The sequence below is a fragment of the Zalophus californianus genome, chromosome 4, assembly GCF_009762305.2.
Source record: "Zalophus californianus isolate mZalCal1 chromosome 4, mZalCal1.pri.v2, whole genome shotgun sequence".
Lineage (NCBI taxonomy): Eukaryota > Metazoa > Chordata > Mammalia > Carnivora > Otariidae > Zalophus > Zalophus californianus.
Window position 1 is genome coordinate 174,006,252 of NC_045598.1, and position 20,414 is coordinate 174,026,665.

The 20,414-nt window shown below is 40.9% G+C and overlaps 1 protein-coding gene across 14 annotated transcripts in view; it reads left to right on the forward strand.

The window, feature by feature from the left end:
• Positions 1-366: 366 nt before the first annotated feature.
• Positions 367-20,414, forward strand: part of TBC1D31 (TBC1 domain family member 31) — a 65,618-nt gene continuing 45,570 nt past the window's right edge. For 6 of the 14 annotated variants that reach the window (XM_027618634.2, XM_027618644.2, XM_027618654.2 and 3 more), the window contains exons 1-5: positions 497-727; positions 5,141-5,287; positions 8,954-9,069; positions 12,606-12,784; positions 19,436-19,587. In XM_027618634.2, coding sequence (XP_027474435.1) covers positions 651-727; positions 5,141-5,287; positions 8,954-9,069; positions 12,606-12,784; positions 19,436-19,587 — 671 coding nt within the window. In that variant the 5' untranslated portion in view covers positions 497-650. The other 8 variants (XM_027618750.2, XM_027618717.2, XM_027618725.2 and 5 more) reach the window with 8 other exon arrangements.

The following is a 20,414-nucleotide window of genomic DNA, read 5'->3' on the forward strand; positions in this document are numbered from 1 at the left end:
CTTGTTAGATTACAATTGAAAAAGGAATCACGATGGTGAAAAGGACAAGAAAAATGGACTCTATAGAGGTTTTTTTCAAGCCCGAATGCTCTATAAAAGGAACCCTTCAATTCTCGATGCTTTGGGGTCCTTCTCTAATAGTTGTCTCTACAACCCTTAATCCCTAAACGCACTGTAGAAAGGAACACAGGGACCGCAGGAGAAAACCACTTTTATTGCCTGGGTCGGGAGCCTAAAACCCCGCGAGGCCCCAAGCGTGCAGAATTCTCGAGCGGATCGCCGCCGCTCTGTGCCATCTGCAGAAAACTACGATTCCCAGAAGGCTTTGGGCCCCGGGATTGGGGGTGGACCTCTAAAAGGGGCGGAGTCTAAGAGAAGGTCGTTGGCCGGTTCCACTGCCCGGAGCTGTAGGGGTCGACTGGGCGGAGTTGGGAGGAAAACTGCCTCCCGATTGGCTGTGAATAGAAAGGTCGGCGTCTAGGGTGCGGATGGTCGGGTCGCGGGGATCCCGGACGCCGAGGCGGGAGCTCAAGTCTCCCGGGTCCGGAGCTTAAATTTCCCGGGCGGGGAGCGCGGGGCCTGCCGGGAAGGCGCCGGGTCGGTTGTGCACCCGGCGGCGGCGGCGGCGGCGGCCGACAGTGGGCTTCGCCATGCAGAGCACAGACCTGGGCAACAAGGAGAGCGGCAAGCTGTGGCACCGCAAGCCTTCCCCGGCCGCTCGGGACGGGTAAAGGCGGTGGCCTGCGGAGGGGCCTGGAGGCCGGCGAGGGGCGGGTCTGCGTCCTTGCAGCGGCGTTGGAGGCGCTGTTGGGGAGGCTCTCGGGAAGGGGTGCAGGGGGCCGGGTGGAGGTTCGGGCTCGGCCTCTGACCCTGCCCCGGATCCCTGGCCCGGATGACCTCTTGAAAGGCAGGAGCCTGAGTCCTGCTGTGCTCCGGACGCCGAGGTCGTCAGAGACCGCTTCCCGGTCGTGGGGCGGGGGTCGGCGAGGCGCGCGCGAGAATTTGTACCGGGGCTCTGCCTGCCTGAATTATCGTAGGAGCCCTGTAGCCTTCCCGGCGCACAGTAGATAGATGCTCAGCAAATATTTGTTAACGATTGCAGCTGGAGAAGAACTCGGGACGAACGATGCAGGGACAGGGGAACAGTGCACGTCTACCCCTTCCGAATGCTGCAACTTACCCATCTTAAATCATCGTTTATATTCAGACAAGCATGCATCCATCAATTGTTGGTTGAGCACCTACTCTTTGCCAAGCTTCTAAGCTCTGGGGGACAGCAGTGGAACAAAAACTCCCGGTTTTGTGGCGTTTACACGTTAGCGTGTATGGCGGTGACGACAGGGGGTTACATCCTGCAGTGCGAGGTGGCCCTTCTGGTAAGGCCAGCGCTGCTCCTGCTGCTGCTGCTGCTGCTGGTTGCCTTTGTTCGTTTTTAAGTAGACTTTTTTTTTTCCCGTAGGACAGCTTTAGGCTCACAGCCAAATTGAGAGCAAGGGACAGAGATTTTCCCATATACCACCCTCCACTCACACATGGCATAGCCTCCCCATTATCAGTATCCCCCATCAGAGAGGTGTTTTTATTGCAGTTGATGAATCTGCATTGACACAGCATCATCACCCGAAGTCCATAGTTGATGCTAGGATTCACTTTGGTGTTGTATGTTCTGTGGGTTTGGGCAAATGTACAATGACATATATACACCAGTATGGTATCATACAAGATATTTTCACTGCCCTAAAAGTCTTCTGTGCTCTGCCTGTTTTTCCCTCCTTCCCCAGCTCTTCTTTTCATTCTGATCCCAGATACTTGACCTGTTTGAGTCTTAGCCACTGAAGACTTCAGTGGAAACCTTTGCCCCAAGTGGTGCCATCTTGGTTCCATTTGCTGCACACAGATCGATCCTATTGCTTTTATTTTTTTTAATTTTTTATAAAGATTTTTATTTATTTATTGAGAGGGAGAGAGAGAGAATGGCAGAGAGAGAGCATGAGAGGGAAGAAGGTCAGAGGGAGAAGCAAGCAGACTCCCCGCTGAGCAGGGAGCCTGATGTGGGACTCGATCCTGGGTCTCCAGGATCATGACCTGAGCCGAAGGCAGTCGCTTAACCGACTGAGCCATCCAGGCGCCCGATCCTATTGCTTTTAATTTCCTAAGATTTCATGGCCTTCGCTGCATCACTTGAATTCATGTTTCTGTTCCTGGTAATTTTTCTGTTGATCCTTTGGTTGCTTCTCAACAAATCAACAAACTTCAAGTGCCAGCTGTGCTTGCTTGAACCACCCGGCCGGACGTTGTTAACAGCTTGTTTGGTTTCTGGTTGCTGTCAGCCCCCTAGCAATGCTGCTGTCCCATCAACTCTATTGAATAAAAATTTTTGTTTAGAGTAGGGATTCTTCAGTAGGGATTTTCATTTCCAAACTTGGAGTTTATGTAAATACTACCCCTACTTCTTATGTTCTCTAAATGTTCTGAAAGTTATTGCCAAGCCACAGTAATTCTGTTTCTTGCTATTATAAAATATCCAGATATACATGCAAGATTCAAAAAAGGAAAGAAACGAGTCTTACGCAAATGTTATTTGCTTCCACTAAACCATAGCTTTCTTTCTGTTCATCAAAACCCATTGTTGTGGTGTCAAGAGGCAAGGGGCATAGACCGAGGAGTCAGATGGACTGTAGTTGAAGTAAATGTCCATTTACTAGTTCTGTGACCTTGGGCAAGTGAATCACTAAGACCATAGGTGAAGATAATCATGCCTACCAGACAGGGTTGTCTTAGGGCATTATAAAGACTTTAAAATAGTGTCTCATGCATCTTGGTGTTCGGTAAATATTTGATTTTTTAATTATATTTAAGGACTGAGGAGCTGTCAGACAACCTGTGAGCAATTGAAAGGCAGTTGTTCTAGAATAAATGCTGGTATGTGTGCGTTGTGACATCAGAGGGGCAGGATGTTGCTATTATTGTGATTATTATCTAGATGGTAGAGTTATAATCAGTTTTATTTATTAGTGTTTTTCCATACTTTCCTTATTTTGAACAATGATCATGAATAATTTTGTAGTCCAAACACAGTAAATGTTACAGAAACAAGAGCTGAGGGAAAAGTCCTTCACTCCGTCTGATTTTAACTGCCAGGGAACATTTTGATATTACTCATTTCAATATATTTATTCTCCCCCTCTCGCCTTTGGGGATGTCAAAGGAAAACCAGAGCTTGACAGTAAAGTGGTGAAAACAGATTTTATTCCTCTATTTCAATAGAGGAAAGGAGACTTCAGTATAGAACTGGGCTCAGCTCTGGATACAGCCTGGGCAAGTGGGGATGTACCACCAAGGAGCAGGGTTGGAGGCAGTGGATGGAAAATCACTAAGAGGAAACATTTAGGATAAGGGAGTTCTGGGTAAACCAACCTAAAGAGATTGTTGCTGAAGACAGGCCAGGGTGATTAGATGTCAGCTAGGAGGTGGTGGAGAATGAGAAACTGATCAGTTATCACGGATGATCAGGGGTTCTAATTAAACAGACTGAGCAGGGTTCATGCTAAAATTAGATTTTACAAGGAAGCGCACAGATGAAGTGCCTCTGAGAAGGTTCAGGAGCCAGACTAAAGAATCTTTGTCAGGGACAAATTCGTAAGAATTTTGCTGTTTCACCCAATGAAAAGCCTGAAGTTTAAACTGAAGAAAATGTTTAAAACACTTAATTCAGTGTAGTATTTTTTAATGAAGTGATAATGAGGAAGATAAATGTTTCTAAGATTGGAGTTCAGAAACTCACAAAAAGTCAATTAAGATAAAAATGTCCATGATTTGAAAACTGTCGCAACAAAGAAGGGGATTATTCTGATCTTCATGACCCGAATAGGCACATATAAATTATTTTAAGAAGTTAGTTATTCTGTGCTGCAAGTTTTCTAACAGGTTTCTTTTCAACAGATACATGGTACGTGATCGTCTCAAAAAAATAGTAACTTTAGACCAGGAGAGCTGAAAATAGAGCTCATGTACACTTAATTCACTTTGGAACACTTTATATTACAAAATTTCATTAAGATATCTTAAAATTAAGATATTGAGTTGAAGTCAATCAGAGAAAGACATGTATCATATGACCACACTGATATGAGGAATTCTTAATCTCAGGAAACAAACTGAGGGTTGCTGGAGTGGTGGGGGGTGGGAGGGATGGGGTGGCTGGGTGATAGACATTGGGGAGGGTATGTGCTATGGTGAGCTCTGTGAATTGTGCAAGACTGTTGAATCACAGATCTGTACTTCTGAAACAAATAATGCAACATATGTTAAAAAAGAAAAAGAAGAAGATAGCAGGAGGGGAAGAATGAAGGGGAGTAAGTCGGAGGGGGAGACGAACCATGAGAGATGGACTCTGAAAAACAAACAGAGTTCTAGCAGGGAGGAGGGTGGGGGGATGGGTTAGCCTGGTGATGGGTATTAAAGAGGGCACGTTCTGCGTGGAGCACTGGGTGTTATGCACAAACAATGAATCATGGAACACTACATCAAAACAAATGATGTAATGTATGGTGATTCACATAACAATAAAAATTAAAAAAAACAACACATCTAAATTAAAACAGTAAAAAAAAAGATTGAATTGAAACTTCTTACATGTGGTGGCTTGTGATTTACATAAAACTACTTGTCACTCTCGTTTTTTAGCATGTGTTTATTGCTTCATGTAACAATTTGACTAACTCAATCAAAAATACATTTTTTATCTTGTTTTTATCTATCACTTAGTCACAGTTTATGAATCTGTTCATATGTATACTTGTTTCTTTAATATCTGTCTTCACCACTAAACTAAAAGTTCACTGAGGGCAGGGCCTGTGTCTGTCAGTTACTTTCAGGCCCCAGCTTGCTGAGCGTGTGACACATAGTGAGTTTTCAAGAATTTGATGAATATATGCGCAGTATCCACTTTGATAATGAATAACTTTCTCAACTGCTTTTAGAAATCACTGGATTGCTTCTAGAAGAGTAGCAAGAGAGGGAAGAATGGGTAGCAGGAAACTTCAGAATTAGTGAAGTACACTATAAAAGCCATATTTTTCATAATAAGTAGTGCTTGACCTAGAATTAAATATATTGTTTGTTTGTTTGCTTCTGACAGGATTATAGTGAACATCATTCACAGCACTTCTGACTACCTTCCCAAAGTCTTGCGATTTTTGAATGTGGCTTTTGATAGCTCAGGTGATTGCTTAATTGCTGGGGACCATCAAGGAAATATCTATGTTTTTGACTTGTACGGAAACAGGTGAGCAGATACCTTTGATATATATATCGTATTTAACAAGTCATTTACTGCCACTTTTAGTACCTCCTATTAATTATTCATTCAGCAAGATTCATCAAGTTCTTATTATATTTCAGGTACCTTGTGAAACACTCATAAATGCTGACGGAAGAAAGTGGGAAAGCATAGAAAAATATGGTTAGATTTTTTTAGAGAATTCAAGTTCCAGTTTGCACAGTATCTCTAGTAGCTTGTTTTACCTTAGATTTAAAAATTTACTCTTGCTCACTTATCAGTGTCTGGTACTTTATCGGGCAATTTAGAAAGAGCATAATTTCCTTTGTATATTATTGTTTCAGTTTACACATCTAGCAGTTTTAAAGAATTGATCCTCACTTGTCTGCTTCCTCTTCCTTTGCTGAACAGTTTCATTCGGGAGCAGTTAGGTGGGATTGACGGAGGGAGTCATCCCTGCAGTGGGGGTAGGTGGGAGGGAGAACCTTGTCCGCCTGGCAGTCAGAAGGTGTCTGTGTGGGGGATGGGGCAGTCATGGGAAACACCGGAGGCTTTGATCAAGTGAGTAAATATGTTGAGGATAATGGGGGCCTGGTTTCTAACGATTGGAAAGGGGAGTTACAAATATGGTAAGGCAGAAAACGAGAACAAACCCTGGGGTACTGGATTGGAATTGGATATATCTGAGTGCACGGCCGGTTTTGAATATGTAGACATAGAAATAAATAGAAGTATGTGAGTGAGTGAATGCATTGTAGATACATATGTTTCCTAGTTTTGTCCACTTATAGGACCTGGGAGCAACAACACCCTAGTAGCAGTGAATACACCCAGTGCCCAGTTCTGTTCTAAATACCACACTCTGCTAAAAGTAGTCAGGGATCCTTGCAGAAATGGCCAGTTTCAGGATGCAGGAAGGGAAAGTACAAGGTGAGCCTGGAACATTTTGTAGCCAGAAAGGAGGAATTATTTAAAGAAAGAGTGTCCAAAGGACATACATGTCAGCTTAAAAGAGCTCCTTCTTGCCCTATTGGAGACACTTGGAGTATCAAAATAAATAATGATAGTAAGGGGTCGTAACCCATTGAGTAAAATAGAAATCTATAACTTCATGCTGTAATCAAGAAACAATTTAATTAGAAAGGATACTTGCATAGTCAACAAAGCAGCTCCCCATAAAGTACTTATTAATTATAGAGGGGGAAAGATTAGTTTTGCAGTGAAGAAGTCGAGCAGACACTTTACCTTATCAAATGATTACACGAGTAGTGGGACAAATCAGAAATTGTGTGCCACCTGATAGCGCAGTGGAAACAGGAGAATATCACTTCTGTGGTATTCCTACCAGGAACATGGCACCTGAATCCGATTGGTGGGATCATCAGACAGGGAAAGCTAAGTTAAGGGATTGTACAACCAGATGGCCCATAATCTTCCCGAGGGTCAAGGTCATGAACGTTGTAGAAAAACCAGAAGAATTATTCCAGTCTGAGGAAGACCAGAGCCATGACAAGTAAAGGCGTGAGTCTGGACTGATCCTTCTGCTGTCAAGGACATTCTTGGGGACAAGTGGCAAAACTGAATGGGGCCTGAGGGTTAGGCAGTGGTAACATATAAATGTAATTTTCTGATTTTGATAGTTGTATTGTGATCAGAGGGGAGAATTTTCTTGTTTGTAGGAATCATGATCTCGGTAACTTATATAGTTCAGGAAAAGAAGAGGTCGTATGTAATTAATTTCTCTGTGACCTATTCGATATCTGTTAGTCACAGTTTCTGCTCTTTACCAAAAAAGTAGCGGTCACAGTTCTCCCACCCTTTTACACTTGCCTAACGCACCCTGCCAGTTCTCAATCTTAAATCCGTACAACTGTCTCATTTCTGTTCCCACTGCTAAAGAAAACAAAAATTGTTCTTGAGGGACTCCGTTACCGAATAACGGACTTCAGCATCAATGATGCTTTCCCTTCATTTGCTCATCAATAGTTATTATTTTATCAATAGTTATTAATTCTCTCACTCTCCTCCAGCTTCCATGTCTTTACCCGCTTCTTTATCTCCTTGGGTACAACCCTACTCTTGCTCGGCTCCCTGGCCTCCTAAACTCATGAGCAAATAGACACTTTCAAGCTTCCCTTCCTCTTCCCCAGCGTAGCCTCAGATACCTGGCCGTCCCTGTGGTTGGCTTATTCATGAAATAAGTGATCCTGCTTCCTTCCAATGCTCACCTCGATCATTTGTAGCCACCCCTGGGACTTGGCACCATGAGTGTTCCTCTCTTTTATTTTGTCCACTGTCCCTTTCTCTCTATAAATATTCACAGCCGAGCGGAGGAGTAGGTAGCAGAGCTGAGACTTGCAATCAGGCCTGTCGGATTCTAATGCCCTCCATGCCAGGGCCCCTTGGAAATTTTACTTGCCTAATCCAGTCGTCTCTTTTCCTTTCTCATCTTACTAAGTACCCGTCTTCACCTCCTCCCTGGAATTTTTTTTCTTTTGCTTCAAGGTACAGCTCTTAACTGACTTTTCTACTTCGCTGATCATTTTCCCCTGCTTGTTTTGCTGACTCTTCTGCCAATGCCTACCTATTGTGCTGCTTGGGCATCTTTGTTGGCCTGCTCCCTTCCATGTTCTCATTCATAATCTCATCAGCACCAAGCCTAAGGCTTCAGCTGCCATGCAAATACTGTTAACCCAGATCTGTTTCTACTCCCTTCTGGATTTAGGCTGTCCAGTGCCATAGCCACTAGCTGCATTGAGCTCTGGAGCCCGTGAAAGCGGGCTAGTCTGAATTGAGATGGGTAGTTAGTGTAAAATACACACTGGGTTTGGAAGACTCAGTATGAAAAAAAAGAATATAAAATATCTCATTAATTTTTTATTGATTAAATGTTGAAATGATAAGTATGTGTTAAATAAAATGTTATTAAGATTAATTTTACCTTTTTCTTTTCACTTTTGCGACGTGGCTCCTAGAAAGTTTTAAATTACACCTGTGGCCTGCCCTATATTTCTTGGACAGCACAGCTCTAAATGTTTTGCAAAGGCCTTGAACGCAACATATTTAAAGCCAGACTTATTTCCTACCCCCAAACTTGTCCCTCTTTTGCCCAATCTTGAAAACTTGATTTTTTAGTAAATTAAGACTCTGTGTGCCAAGTACTCTGCTGAGCACTTAGCATATGTTATTTCACTCAGTCAGTGTATTAGTTCACTTACGTACTTAATCATCTCTTGTCTTGCCTTCATTTTATGCGTGAGGAATTCCTGATTCCTCCCTCTTCACTTCGTTTTTGATGCATCACCAGCCCTTCCCCCACTTGACTCCTGACTTGTCCTGTTCTTTCTGTTGTAGACCCATAGCTCTAGTTGAGATGCGCTGTAGGAGCTTGCTTCACGATCTCTTCCTTGTGCATTTGCCATTGCTGCCAGAATCCTCTTCCTGAAAGACATGGCGGGTCGTAACTCTGTAATTCCGCTAAGCTTAAGACCTGTTAAGTAAATTCCAAATTCCTGTATGTGGCAGATAGCACTCTTCATAATCTGTTTTTGGTCTACCAAAATGAGGGTTCATTTTTCTGGGTTTCATTTTCTTCATATCTGAGGACTTCTCCATGTAAGATTTATGATTATGGGAAGATTTTCTGATACTAATGCGGTAATCTCTTAATAGGTTTAATCTTGTTCAGCGAACAGCACAAGCTTGCACGGCTCTGGCCTTTAATCTCCGTAGGAAGTCTGAATTCCTTGTGGCATTAGCTGATTATTCTATTAAATGTTTCGATAGAGGTAAGAAGTCCTCCTATTTATCTTTTGAATAAGAGTCAAATTTAGACTAAGGTACTGCAAGGAGTTTGCCAGTCTGTCTCACTGCAGACATCACCTGCAAGTTTAGGGGTCCCGGGACCTTCCTCACATCAGCTCAGCTGTTTACAAACTCAGGGTTCCCCACAACTACCCTCAGGTTTCATAATTCACTACAAGGGCTCCCAGAACTAAGGAAATTGGGTAGGATAGAAGGATACAAATTCACACCAGCCAAAAGGAAGGACGAATAGGGTAGAATGTGGGAGGCTCCCAGAAGAGAAGCTGCCATTATCCTTAGGGACACATTACCCTCCCAGCATCAGTAAGTGGCTGTCCACGCTGAGTATTGCCAAACCAAAAGTTCACCTAAGCTTTGAAGTCCAGGACTTTTTATGGAGGCTCCATGACATAGATATGACTGGTTGGATTATTGCCCCCTGGTTTGAACTCAAATTTCCAGCCCCTCCTCTCTCTGGAGGTTGGGCGAATATCATGTGACCCAAAGCCCCAGCCTTCCAGCCACTCCCTGGTTGCTCTATCCCCTGTGGCCAGCCCCACTCTGAGGTTCTCCCCTTAGGTAAGCCAGCTGCTATTGCCTGAGGGGCCTGCCATGAATAACAGAGACACTGTGTCACTGGGGAGGCTAGGGGTTTAGAGATTGCCTCCCAGGAACCTGGACAAAGCCCCAGTTCCTTAGTACTTAGGTACAAGAATAATAACCTTAATACATCTTATGTATTGTATACCACATTGTATATTTTTAGAGAATTTAGAGTTCGGTAAACTGAAGCTCTTAAGAAAAAAGATATCTCAACTGTATTGTTTTTTCTTATTATTATGGTAATTGATAGAATATATAGAAAGATAATAACCAGGGCTCCTGGGTGGCACAGTTGGTTAAGCGTCCGACTCGGTTTCAGCTCAGGTCACGATCTCAGGATGCTCTCGCTCTCTCTCTCTCTAATAAATAAATAAAATTTTTTAAAAAAAAGATAATAATAACCATAGTAATATTTGTGATAGCTAACACTTACATAGTGTTTACTCTTTGTCAGGTACTGTTCTGTGACTTTATACATATTAATTTTAATTGTCATAAAAGCCACAGATGTGGATAGTATTATTTCCATTTTGCAGATGAGGAGACTGAGGCACAGAAGTAACTTGACCAAGGTCTCATGGCTTATAAGCAGTGGAGCCAGGATTCCTAACCTGGAAACCTCGCTCCAGGGCCCCTGCTCTTAATCACTACGATGCTCTTACTGCTTGTAAGAAGACAAACTAGTCATCCTTCAGTAATGCCCAGACGCAGTCCGTGTTTTTATAGTAGGGACCTATCTTTCCAGTCTGTTTTTTCTGCATATACCTCTTTTACGGTCTTTTTTTCTTTTTAAGATTTTATTTATTTGTTTGAGAGAGAAAATGGCACACACACAAACAGGGAGGGGGGGCAGAAGGACAGAGAGAGGATCTCAAGCAGACTCCCTGCTGAGCAGGGAGCCTGATGCGGGGCTCTGTCTCACGAGACGCTGAGATCATGACCTGAGCCCAAACAAAGAGTTGGAGGCGTAACCAGCTGAGCCACCCAGGCACCCCACCTCTTGTACATTCTAACAAACATATGATCATCCTATCTAGATTGTTTTGTAGAATCATTTTCTTACCTCATTAAAAATGCATGCAGTATTTTAAAATCAGCACGTAATACTCCACTCTGTAGGTGTTGGCAGTACCATAATTATTAAACCTGTTACCTATCAGTGGACTTTAAACTCTCCAGTTTTTGGTTACAGACCCTGCTGTCACAGAAATTCTGAAAAACTAAATGTTTGTACTCATCTGTGATTGCTTCCCTTGGACTCCATCCATTCTCCTCTCCTCTCTTCCCAGGTCCATCTTCTTAAAGTCTCTTCTGTCTGTTGAACCCCTTCCCCCGCCAATGAAGCCCCTCCCTTACAATGTTGTTGCCACCTCCCCGACCACCCCCCTCTTCACTGCTAAATGCTGCTGCTTCACAGCTTGCAACAGCAGATTCTGATTCTCGCTCCCCCCAACTCCTACTCCTCTAAGGTCCTTAGTAACCTCTGATTGTTGAAACCCTCTTTGTACTTTTCATTCTACCTCTCAGTAGCATTTAGCACTTTGCATTAGGGCAGGACCTTAGTTTTCATACTCTTCTCTCTCCTGGGTCTCCTCCTCCCTCTCTGACTGCTTCTTACTAGGCTCTCTCCTGGGTTATTTGAGTGGTCCTTAGACTTTTGGATTTTTCACTCAGTTAAAAAGAAAAAGTAGAGAACAACCCATATGGGTTGTCAGCTTTTAATTTTGCTAAATGACATTGGAAAAAACAGTAGAATTTCATTTCATGAGGTGAGATTTTTTTTAACATAAAGGAACTTAGAAGGATATAATACTCAATTAAAAGGTAGTACTTTAAATTTAGCTTTATGAAAACCTCATTTCATTATCCGTATTTTTCTCATTTCACTGAAGACCAGTGAAAAGTTGACCATTAACTAATGCCAGACTTTAGACTGGTGTTTGGAAACTACTGCTCTCTCCCCAGGGGTTTCTCTCTGTTCCCTCTGTTTTCAGTTTTGACCTACTTTGTGTCTTAATGCTTCCCAGATTTACATCTTGCTTTCGGACTATTCTCCTCAGTTTCATCTTTCTGGAGGAAAAAATTCTGATCATGAAAGTAAAACTTGCCTACCATAGCAAATTTGGAAACATAGGAAAATGTAAAGAGAACATAAAAATCACTAATAATTCTATGACCCAGTGATAATTGTTGTTTCGTTTTTGGTATTTTCTCTGCCAGCTGTTTTTCTGTGTTTCTCTCTCACACATGCATGCACACACCTCAGGATCAGTTTTAAAAATCGAATTCATGATCACTTCTTCCCACATTGCTGGATCTGTTTCTCCTCATGTACTGCTTAAATCAGTTACTGGTATCGCCATCTAGTTAGATAACTAAGCTAGAACCACTGAAGACTTACCTCATCCTTTATTTCAACACATCTATTTGATCACAAAGTCCTTTGAATTTCTCCCTCATAGCTCTTGAATTTGTTCCTTTCTCCATTGTCACATTTTTTGTTTAGACCTTCCTTATCTCCTCCCTGGATTATCACAGCAACAAATAAATCAGTTGTCTAATCTCTTCCTTCTTTCCAATGTATCCACCATGTACCTTCAAAGTGCTCGCTCTAAAATACACACCAGGTAAGATACTCTTCTACACAAAACTATGCCTCCCAGGAGAAAGCCCAAACTCTCTATTGTCACATTGAAAGCTGTTCTTAAGCCCTTTTTCATTTGGCCTCATCTCCTCGTGTGTCGATGATATTCGTGTTATTAACGAGTTCCATTGTGTGTTTTATCACTGGCCAACTAAGCTTTTACTTTTGTAGCGTAGTGTAATGAATAGTGTAATAAATACCTAGCCATTGATCGAATCCATTCTTGGATGACATATAGTGTTTTACCTGTGTAACTTCTACTCTTTACCACAGTTACCAAGGAGCTCGTTAGCTGGATGAGAGGCCATGAGTCATCAGTGTTTTCGATCTCTGTGCATGCCTCAGGGAGATACGCCATCACTACTTCTTCTGACACGGCCCAGCTATGGGACTTGGATACCTTTCAGAGGAAAAGAAAGCTGAATATTCTACAGTCTGTGGGTATCCAAAAGGTCAGTGGAGGTGGGGCGCATCTTGGTCTGTTTTGCTTCTCAGACCAGTTTCTTGGTCAGCAGGATTTACAGATGATAGAAGAGTAGTGAATGATTCACTTTGTCCCGCATAGCTGTGTTAGCCTAACGCAGCCACACGCAAAGCCGAGTGGCCCACGGGATTGAAGATGTTGCCTGTGGCTACAGTTTATAACTTACTGAGTTTTTGTCTTAAGAAATTTCAAACACAGATTCGTAAGAATTTCACAGTGAACCCATGTACACCATTAGATTCTACCATTAACATGTTCCTATATTATCCTTTACTGTACGTATGTCCCTGTACTGTATTATGGATCTGTCCATTTTCTGTGCATTTATTCTTTTTTTTCTTTTTCATTTTAAGTGAATTGTGACGTCAGTATACTTGCCCATAAATACTTAAGCCTGAATTTAATCAACTAAGGCTCGGTATTTGTTGATGTGAAATTTATATATGATGAAATGCACAAATCTTAAGTATTCATTTGTTAAGTTTTGTCAAATACATACACTTTTGTAACCTGTGCGGACCTATTACTACCATCATCCCAGAAAGTTCTCTTCTATCCCTTCCCAGGGAAGCACTGTCCTGATGTTTTTCTACCGTAGATTAGTTTTGTCCTAAAATTTCAAATAAGCAGAGCTAGTCGGTAATGGTATGTGTAAAGCTTTTCTCCTTCCACGTGATGGTTTTGAGATTCATCCATGTTGTTGGACATAGCACTAGTTCATTCCTTTTTATTGTTGATCAGTATTCCGTTGTATACATATATCACTTTTTAAAAAATATACACTTCTATTGCTTTTAAGGCTTAATTTTTTTTTTCCGTTTGATTAGCCTAATACTATTTTTGGGATTGTCTGAGTCTCCCGTGTGATTCATTCTATTGCTTCAGGTTATATTATACACACAGTATTGCTTTTAATATCTTGGTCATTAACGTGAACAGCTAGCAGTGCATGTCAACCAGAAATTTATTTTGTAGTCTCCATGGAAATCTCAGAGTTCTTTAGATTGCCTTTAATAATTTAAAAATAATAGAAGTTGTAGCCAGCTTATTCTTCAGGGGGTTAGGCCAAATATCTTAGTAGGTCTTTTCTTCTTTAATTGCTTCAGCACTAAATTGAATTCTAAATTCCAAAGAAGAGCACATTGGGAATTGAACCCACAATGGAAACAGAGTTATGAAACAGTGACACAAAAACCATCTGTTCTTTTTACCATGAAATTAAAATTACTAGATGCTGGATAGTTGCCAATTCTAACCTTGCTTGGTCATTTAGACGTTTTAGTTTAAAAGATAGGACTCCAAATGTTAGCAATATGAGAGTAAAAGTTAGAAAATGTATGTATAGTATGCAGTATGCATATAGGTATATCGTTCTAAAATAATAGAACATCATAGTCTGTACATTACCTGCAAACTTTTTCTCAAAGGACCAGATAGTAAATATTCTTGGTTTTGCAGACTAAGAGCAAAATTGAGGATATTATGTATATACTTATTTAACCATCTACAATGAAATAATTTTAAAGTGTAAAAACCATTCTTCGCTTCTGGGCTATACAAGGACTGAAGGGGCCAGATTGTTGCCATTCCTAGCTTACTCTATTGAAAATAGGAAGTAATTGTAAACTAATCTTATTCTTATCAAGTTTTTGCTAAATCTATGTTTTTATTCCAGTTTCTGATTCTATATTTTAAAGAGAACTTTTGTGACTTTGTGTGTGTGTGTGTGTGTGTGTGTGTGTGTGAGTGAGATACATGGTGACAAATGATGCTGTGAGTCTCATTTTATGATGGCTCTTTTTAATCTAAAATAGTCTTCTGCTGGGGCACTGGGGTGGCTCAGTCGTTTAAGCATCTGACTCTTGATTTTGGCTCAGGTCATGATCTCAGGGTGGTGAGATCAAGCCCTGCGTTGGGCTCTACCCTCATCGGTGAGTCTGCCTAAGATTCTCTGTCTCCCTGTCCCTCTGCCTCCCCACCTCACCTCCAAACATGTGCCCTCTCTCTCTCTCAAATAAATCTTTAAAAATAAAGTAGCCTTCTACCATTTTTCCCATGACATTATTATTTATTCATTTATTTACCTTGAAAGCAATCAGGCCACTTGTCCTGGAAAATGCCCCAAATTCTGAATTTGTCTTGCTGATCATCATTATGTCATTTAACTTATTCTTTCATTTGTATTTCTAGTAAAGCCAAAAGTTAAGTCTAAAGTTTCAAGTAGATTCCTGTTCAACATTTTCAACGAGCTATTTGCCTGATGTGTAGGATGCAGATAGTAGCAGCACGTGTCTTAGGGTTGGCTTCAGGATGGAATGTGATAGCTTATACATAGCACCTGGCACCTAGCACCTGCTGTGGTGTAGCAGGTGCTTATAACCAGGTCAGCTGCAGCCGCTGCTACTTCTGCTGTTGTCTGTTGTTCTCATCTGTTATCTGGTTCTACTGTGGGATTATCTCAGTGCAGTTAGTTATCTTTTTAAAAAGCTGTAAGGTAGGGCGCCCGGGTGGCTCAGATGGTTGAGCGTCTGCCTTTGGCTCAGGTCATGATCCCAGGGTCCTGGGATCGAGTCCCGCATCGGGCTCCCTGCTCCTTGGGAGCCTGCTTCTCCCTCTGCTTCTCTCTCTCTCCCGTTCTCTCTCTCTCTCTCCCTCTGCCTCTCATGAATAAATAAATAAAATCTTAAAAAAAAAGATGATAAATTAAAAAAAAAAGCTGTAAGGTAACTGTTCTGTCTCTTTTGAACTACATGAAATAGATGAATAATACCTCATTAGCAATTCAGAAACCCAAAAGTTTTCAAATAACTCACTTGGTGGCAAAATCTGATCTTGCCTGAACTCATTTGGCAGCAAAACCTGAACTGAACTGACAGGAGGCTGAAATGTTAATATGTTTGAGTCATAGAGTGTTGCTCCGGGTCACCCAGGGGTTCTACATACTGTTACAGAATATATATCATATTACCTTTCTCAGATCGGAAATAATTCTGAATTCTGGAACACATCTAACACCAAAGGTTTCAGAAAAATAACTATGGACCTTTGATGTCAAAATTTTTTTTTTTTTTAAGATTTTATTTATTTTGAGAGCGAGAGAGCACATGCATGAGCAGGGGGAGGGGCAGAGGGAGAGAGAATCTCAAGCAGACTCCCCACTGAGCATGGAGCCCAATGCAGGGCTCGATCTCACCACCCTGAGATCATGGCCTGAGCCAAAATCAAGAGTCAGGCGCTTAACCAGCTGAACCACCCAAGTACCCCTGATTTCAAAAATGTTTTTAAAGAACCTATCATTCCAACATTTTTCCACTGGTTTTTATACCTGGCAATAGGAATAATAAATACCAATAGCAATAGATACCGATTGTTGAATATTTACTATGTACCTAACACTTTGTTTAGTTATTTTTAAACTTAAATAATCCTAAAAGTAGATACTACTCTCATTTTACAAATGGGGAATCTGAAGTTCAGAAACATTAAGTAATGTGCCCAGTGTTACGTAGCTTTCCAAAGATTTGTGGTTTGAATCTAAGCCTGTCTTATTCCAGAGTTACTCCATTATACCATACTGCCTCTTGGGTAAGCCAATTACACCTCTTCATATTAGTAAATTTTGATTATTTTGTTGATGTTCGAGGTAGAATATTTATTTTTTTGTTGTTTTGTTTTTATATATTTTATTTATTTGAGAGAGAGAGAGAGAGAGAAACAGCATGAGAGGGGAGAGGGTCAGAGGGAGAAGCAGGCTCCCCGCTGAGTTGGGAGCCCGATGTGGGACTCGATCCCAGGACTCTGGGATCATGACCTGAGCCGAAGGCAGTCGCTTAACCAACTGAGCCACCCAGGTGCCCCTGAGGTAGAATAATTTAAATTAAATATTTAGTTTGGGATTTTTGAATAAATCCTAGGGTATCTGATTACTATGGTTCAATGTGTATTGGAAAAGGTTTAGGGATGGATATGAGATAACGTTTAACAAAGAATGTGTTACTAAACTTAATTTAGTCTCTGTATACAGTGGGTGCTCACTAAATCTCTGCTGAATTGTGCATTTGACTTAACTTGCTCTTTATTACCGTACTGAACTCTCAACTTGAAAAGGTATATTGTTCTAAAATAGTAGAACATCATAGTCTGTACATTACCTGCAAACTTCTTCTCAAAGGACCAGATAGTAGATATTCTTGGTTTTGCAGACTAAGAGCAAAATTGAGGATATTATGTATATACTTATTTAACCATCTACAATGAAATAATTTTAAAGTGTAAAAACCATTCTTCACTCCTAGGCTGTACAAGGACTCACATCCCTCTCAAAGTGAGTTGGAAAGCCTAGGATTTTCGTATTTTATGAGGAAAAACTGCAGCCCTACCCTTTTACCCAGCCCTTCAAAAAGTATATTTTGTTAGTGCTTTTGAAATTTTTCTAAGCTTTTTATGATTGTCAAGAGATGACACTATCTAAATAATGACATGATTCATTAGGAACAATTTTATAATCATTAAAATCTGCAATTAAAATCACAAATCTAGTAATGAATAATCATGTAGGCAATAATCTATCACAGCTATTCCCCTAAAATAGCAGTTGGTGTTCATTAACTTTTAAGCTTTTGCTTCTCCCAGTAGGAATAAACTTTATTACTTTTCTAGAAATATATTGCTAATTATACTAAAAATCTTAAGTCACTTTTTTCAACATTGGCTTTCAAAGAGTGTTTCAGTGCATTGATTATAGATCACAATGTATTTATCGCATATTCTTTCAATAAGACCTTTCTATTATAAATCTTCCTGAATCTGTTGGCAAACAGTCTACCAGAGATTGTCTTTGACAAAGTGAGCCAAGGACAAAAGCGAGGGTTGAATCAGGCAAGGACAGCAGTCAAATTAGCATTTTTTATTGTGTCTTATTAGCATTAACACTGAGTAGATTGTTTTAATTAACCAGTAAGTCCCATCGTGCATTATGTATGTGTGTATGCATGGGTTTTTTTAGCACTATTTATTATTTTAAAAGATACTATTATATGTATATGAGAAAAGTAGTTCGTGATAATAGCCCTCAACTATTGTTATAAAAATTACAGGTTTCTTGGGGTGCCTGGGTGGCTCAGTCAGTTGAGCATCCAACTCTTGATTTCAGCTCAGGGCTGTGAGATGGAGCCCTGTGTCAGGCCCACGCTGGGTATGGAGCCTGATTAAGATTTTCTCTCCCTCTTCCCCTCCCTCCACCTCTAAGAAAAAAAAAAAAACAACTATTAAAAAAAATTAGGGGTTTCAATCCTGTAAAATTTTTATAGTAATATCATTATTAGAATCATTTCTTAACTGTATATATACATAGTAGGCTAAGTGACAACACAAATTAGATGCAAGTTTGCAGAAGTATTTCATTTAGGTGCCTTATTGATTCATTATGTGTGTAACGCTGGAGAAAGCCACAGTAGATTTGGTGTTGAGGCTGCTTTTCCCCTGGCCATTTTCGGTCTGCCCCCTCTCATTACTGTGCTGACAAGCCTCCAGATTGTAAATACTCCAGAGACACTCCAGTGTTCAAGACGTTGAACACTTCATCCCCAAAGAATGTAGCATTTCAGAGAAAACAGGCCTGCTTCTGACACTAGTAAATGGTGAAGGTGTGTGACCAATCGGGTCGGAATAAGAGGCTGCAGCTTGTTCAAGGTGTTCTGCCTCCTCAGTGAGTCCCTGTTGCTCTCCAACACAAGACCAAATCATATATTCTTAAAAAATAATAAAGCTTGTAAAGACAAACTGGCGGAAACAAGGACAAAATATGTTCAAATATAAAGTATTACAATAAACTGTTTTGCAGTTAAGAAGGCTATTCTCGATGGGAATCAAAGAATAAAGAGCTAGAGATGTAACTAAGGATTTAACCATGTGAAATGTCCCAGGCTATTTGGGGAGATTATTTTGAGAGGATGGGCAGGAATATGGTGTTCCTAGGGCATAGGTTTCTTCCATTGTCTTTCCTTCTTTCTTTTTCCTTCCCTCCCTCCCTTTGTGTGCTTTACAGAAATGACACACAAAATTGTACTGGAGGCCATCGAAATTCTCACGAGAGAATGGTGAATTTTAACTAAAACTTTGTATTATCAAAAGTCAGCATTGCGTAGAGCTTATGTAATAGAAAAATAGAATAAAGTGGTATTTCCAACTTTGATATCAAGTTCAGTCACAATTGTCCATTGCACAAAGTGAGTCACTAGTCAAACATCATAAGTAATGCTCAACAAACTTTTGTATACATTTATCTTAAAGCACTTTGCTCATTTTTTCTTCCGAAGGATTAGCTCTTAGAAGCAGATTGACTAGGGCGCCTGGGTGGCTCAGTTGGTTAAACGACTGCCTTCGGCCCAGGTCATGGTCCTGGAGTCCCGGGATCGAGTCCCGCATCGGGCTCCCTGCTCCGTGGGAAGCCTGCTTCTCCCTCTCCCACTCCCCCTGCTTGTGTTCCCTCTCTCACTGTATCTCTCTCTGTCAAATAAATAAATAAAATCTTTTTAAAAAAATTTGACAACTTGTATAATTTTAAATATAAAGAGGGCTATGGGCTATATGAACAATAACTGTTTTTCTCTCTCTTTAGGTTTTCTTTTTACCATTAAGTAATACCATCCTCAGCTGTTTTAAAGATAATTCCATCTTCGCCTGGGAATGTGATACTCTTTCTTGCAGGTATCAATTACCAGCTCCACCTGAAAGTTCTAGCATATTATACAAAGTATTTGCCGTGACCAGGTAATGTGCATTTCACTTTTTTTAATTAATTAATTTATTTTTAAGTAATCCCTATACTCAGTGTGGGGCTCAAACTCATGACCCTCAGATCAAGAGTCATACACTCCTCCAACTGAGCCAGCCAGGCACCCCAAATGTACATTTTAAAAAATTTTTATTTTATTTAAATTCAGTTAACATGTAGCGTATTATTGGTTTCAGAGGTAGAGTTCATGATTCATCAGTTGCATATAACACCCAGTGCTCATCACATCACGTGCCCTCCTTAATACCCATCATCCAGTTACCCCACACCCCCACCCACCTCCCCTCCAGCAACCCTCACTTTGTTTCCTAGAGTTAAGAGTCTCTTATGGTTTGTCTCCCTCTCTGATCCAAATGTACATTTTTTTTAAGATTTTTTTTTTATTTATTTGAGAGAGAGAGAGAGAGAGAAACAGCATGAGAGGGGAGAAGGTCAGAGGGAGAAGCAGGCTCCCTGCTGAGCCGGGAGCCCGATGCGGGACTTGATCCCAGGACTCCAGGATCATGACCTGAGCCGAAGGCAGTCGCTTAACCAACTGAGCCACCCAGGCGCCCCCAAATGTACATTTTTAAAATGCTGAGAATTTAAGAAATCTAGCTTCTAGGAAAATTTTACAAATTTTCATTGTCTTACTGTCATATGAGAAATTTTTCCTTCAAACTTATATATGTTCTGTAGAACTTTTTAACTTATTTTGGCAAATTTCAAATGTACACAAAAATATAAAAATACAGGAAACCCTAATTATAGCGTTCTCATTAGCTGTGATAACTTATAGCCACTTTTATCTATAACTCAACCT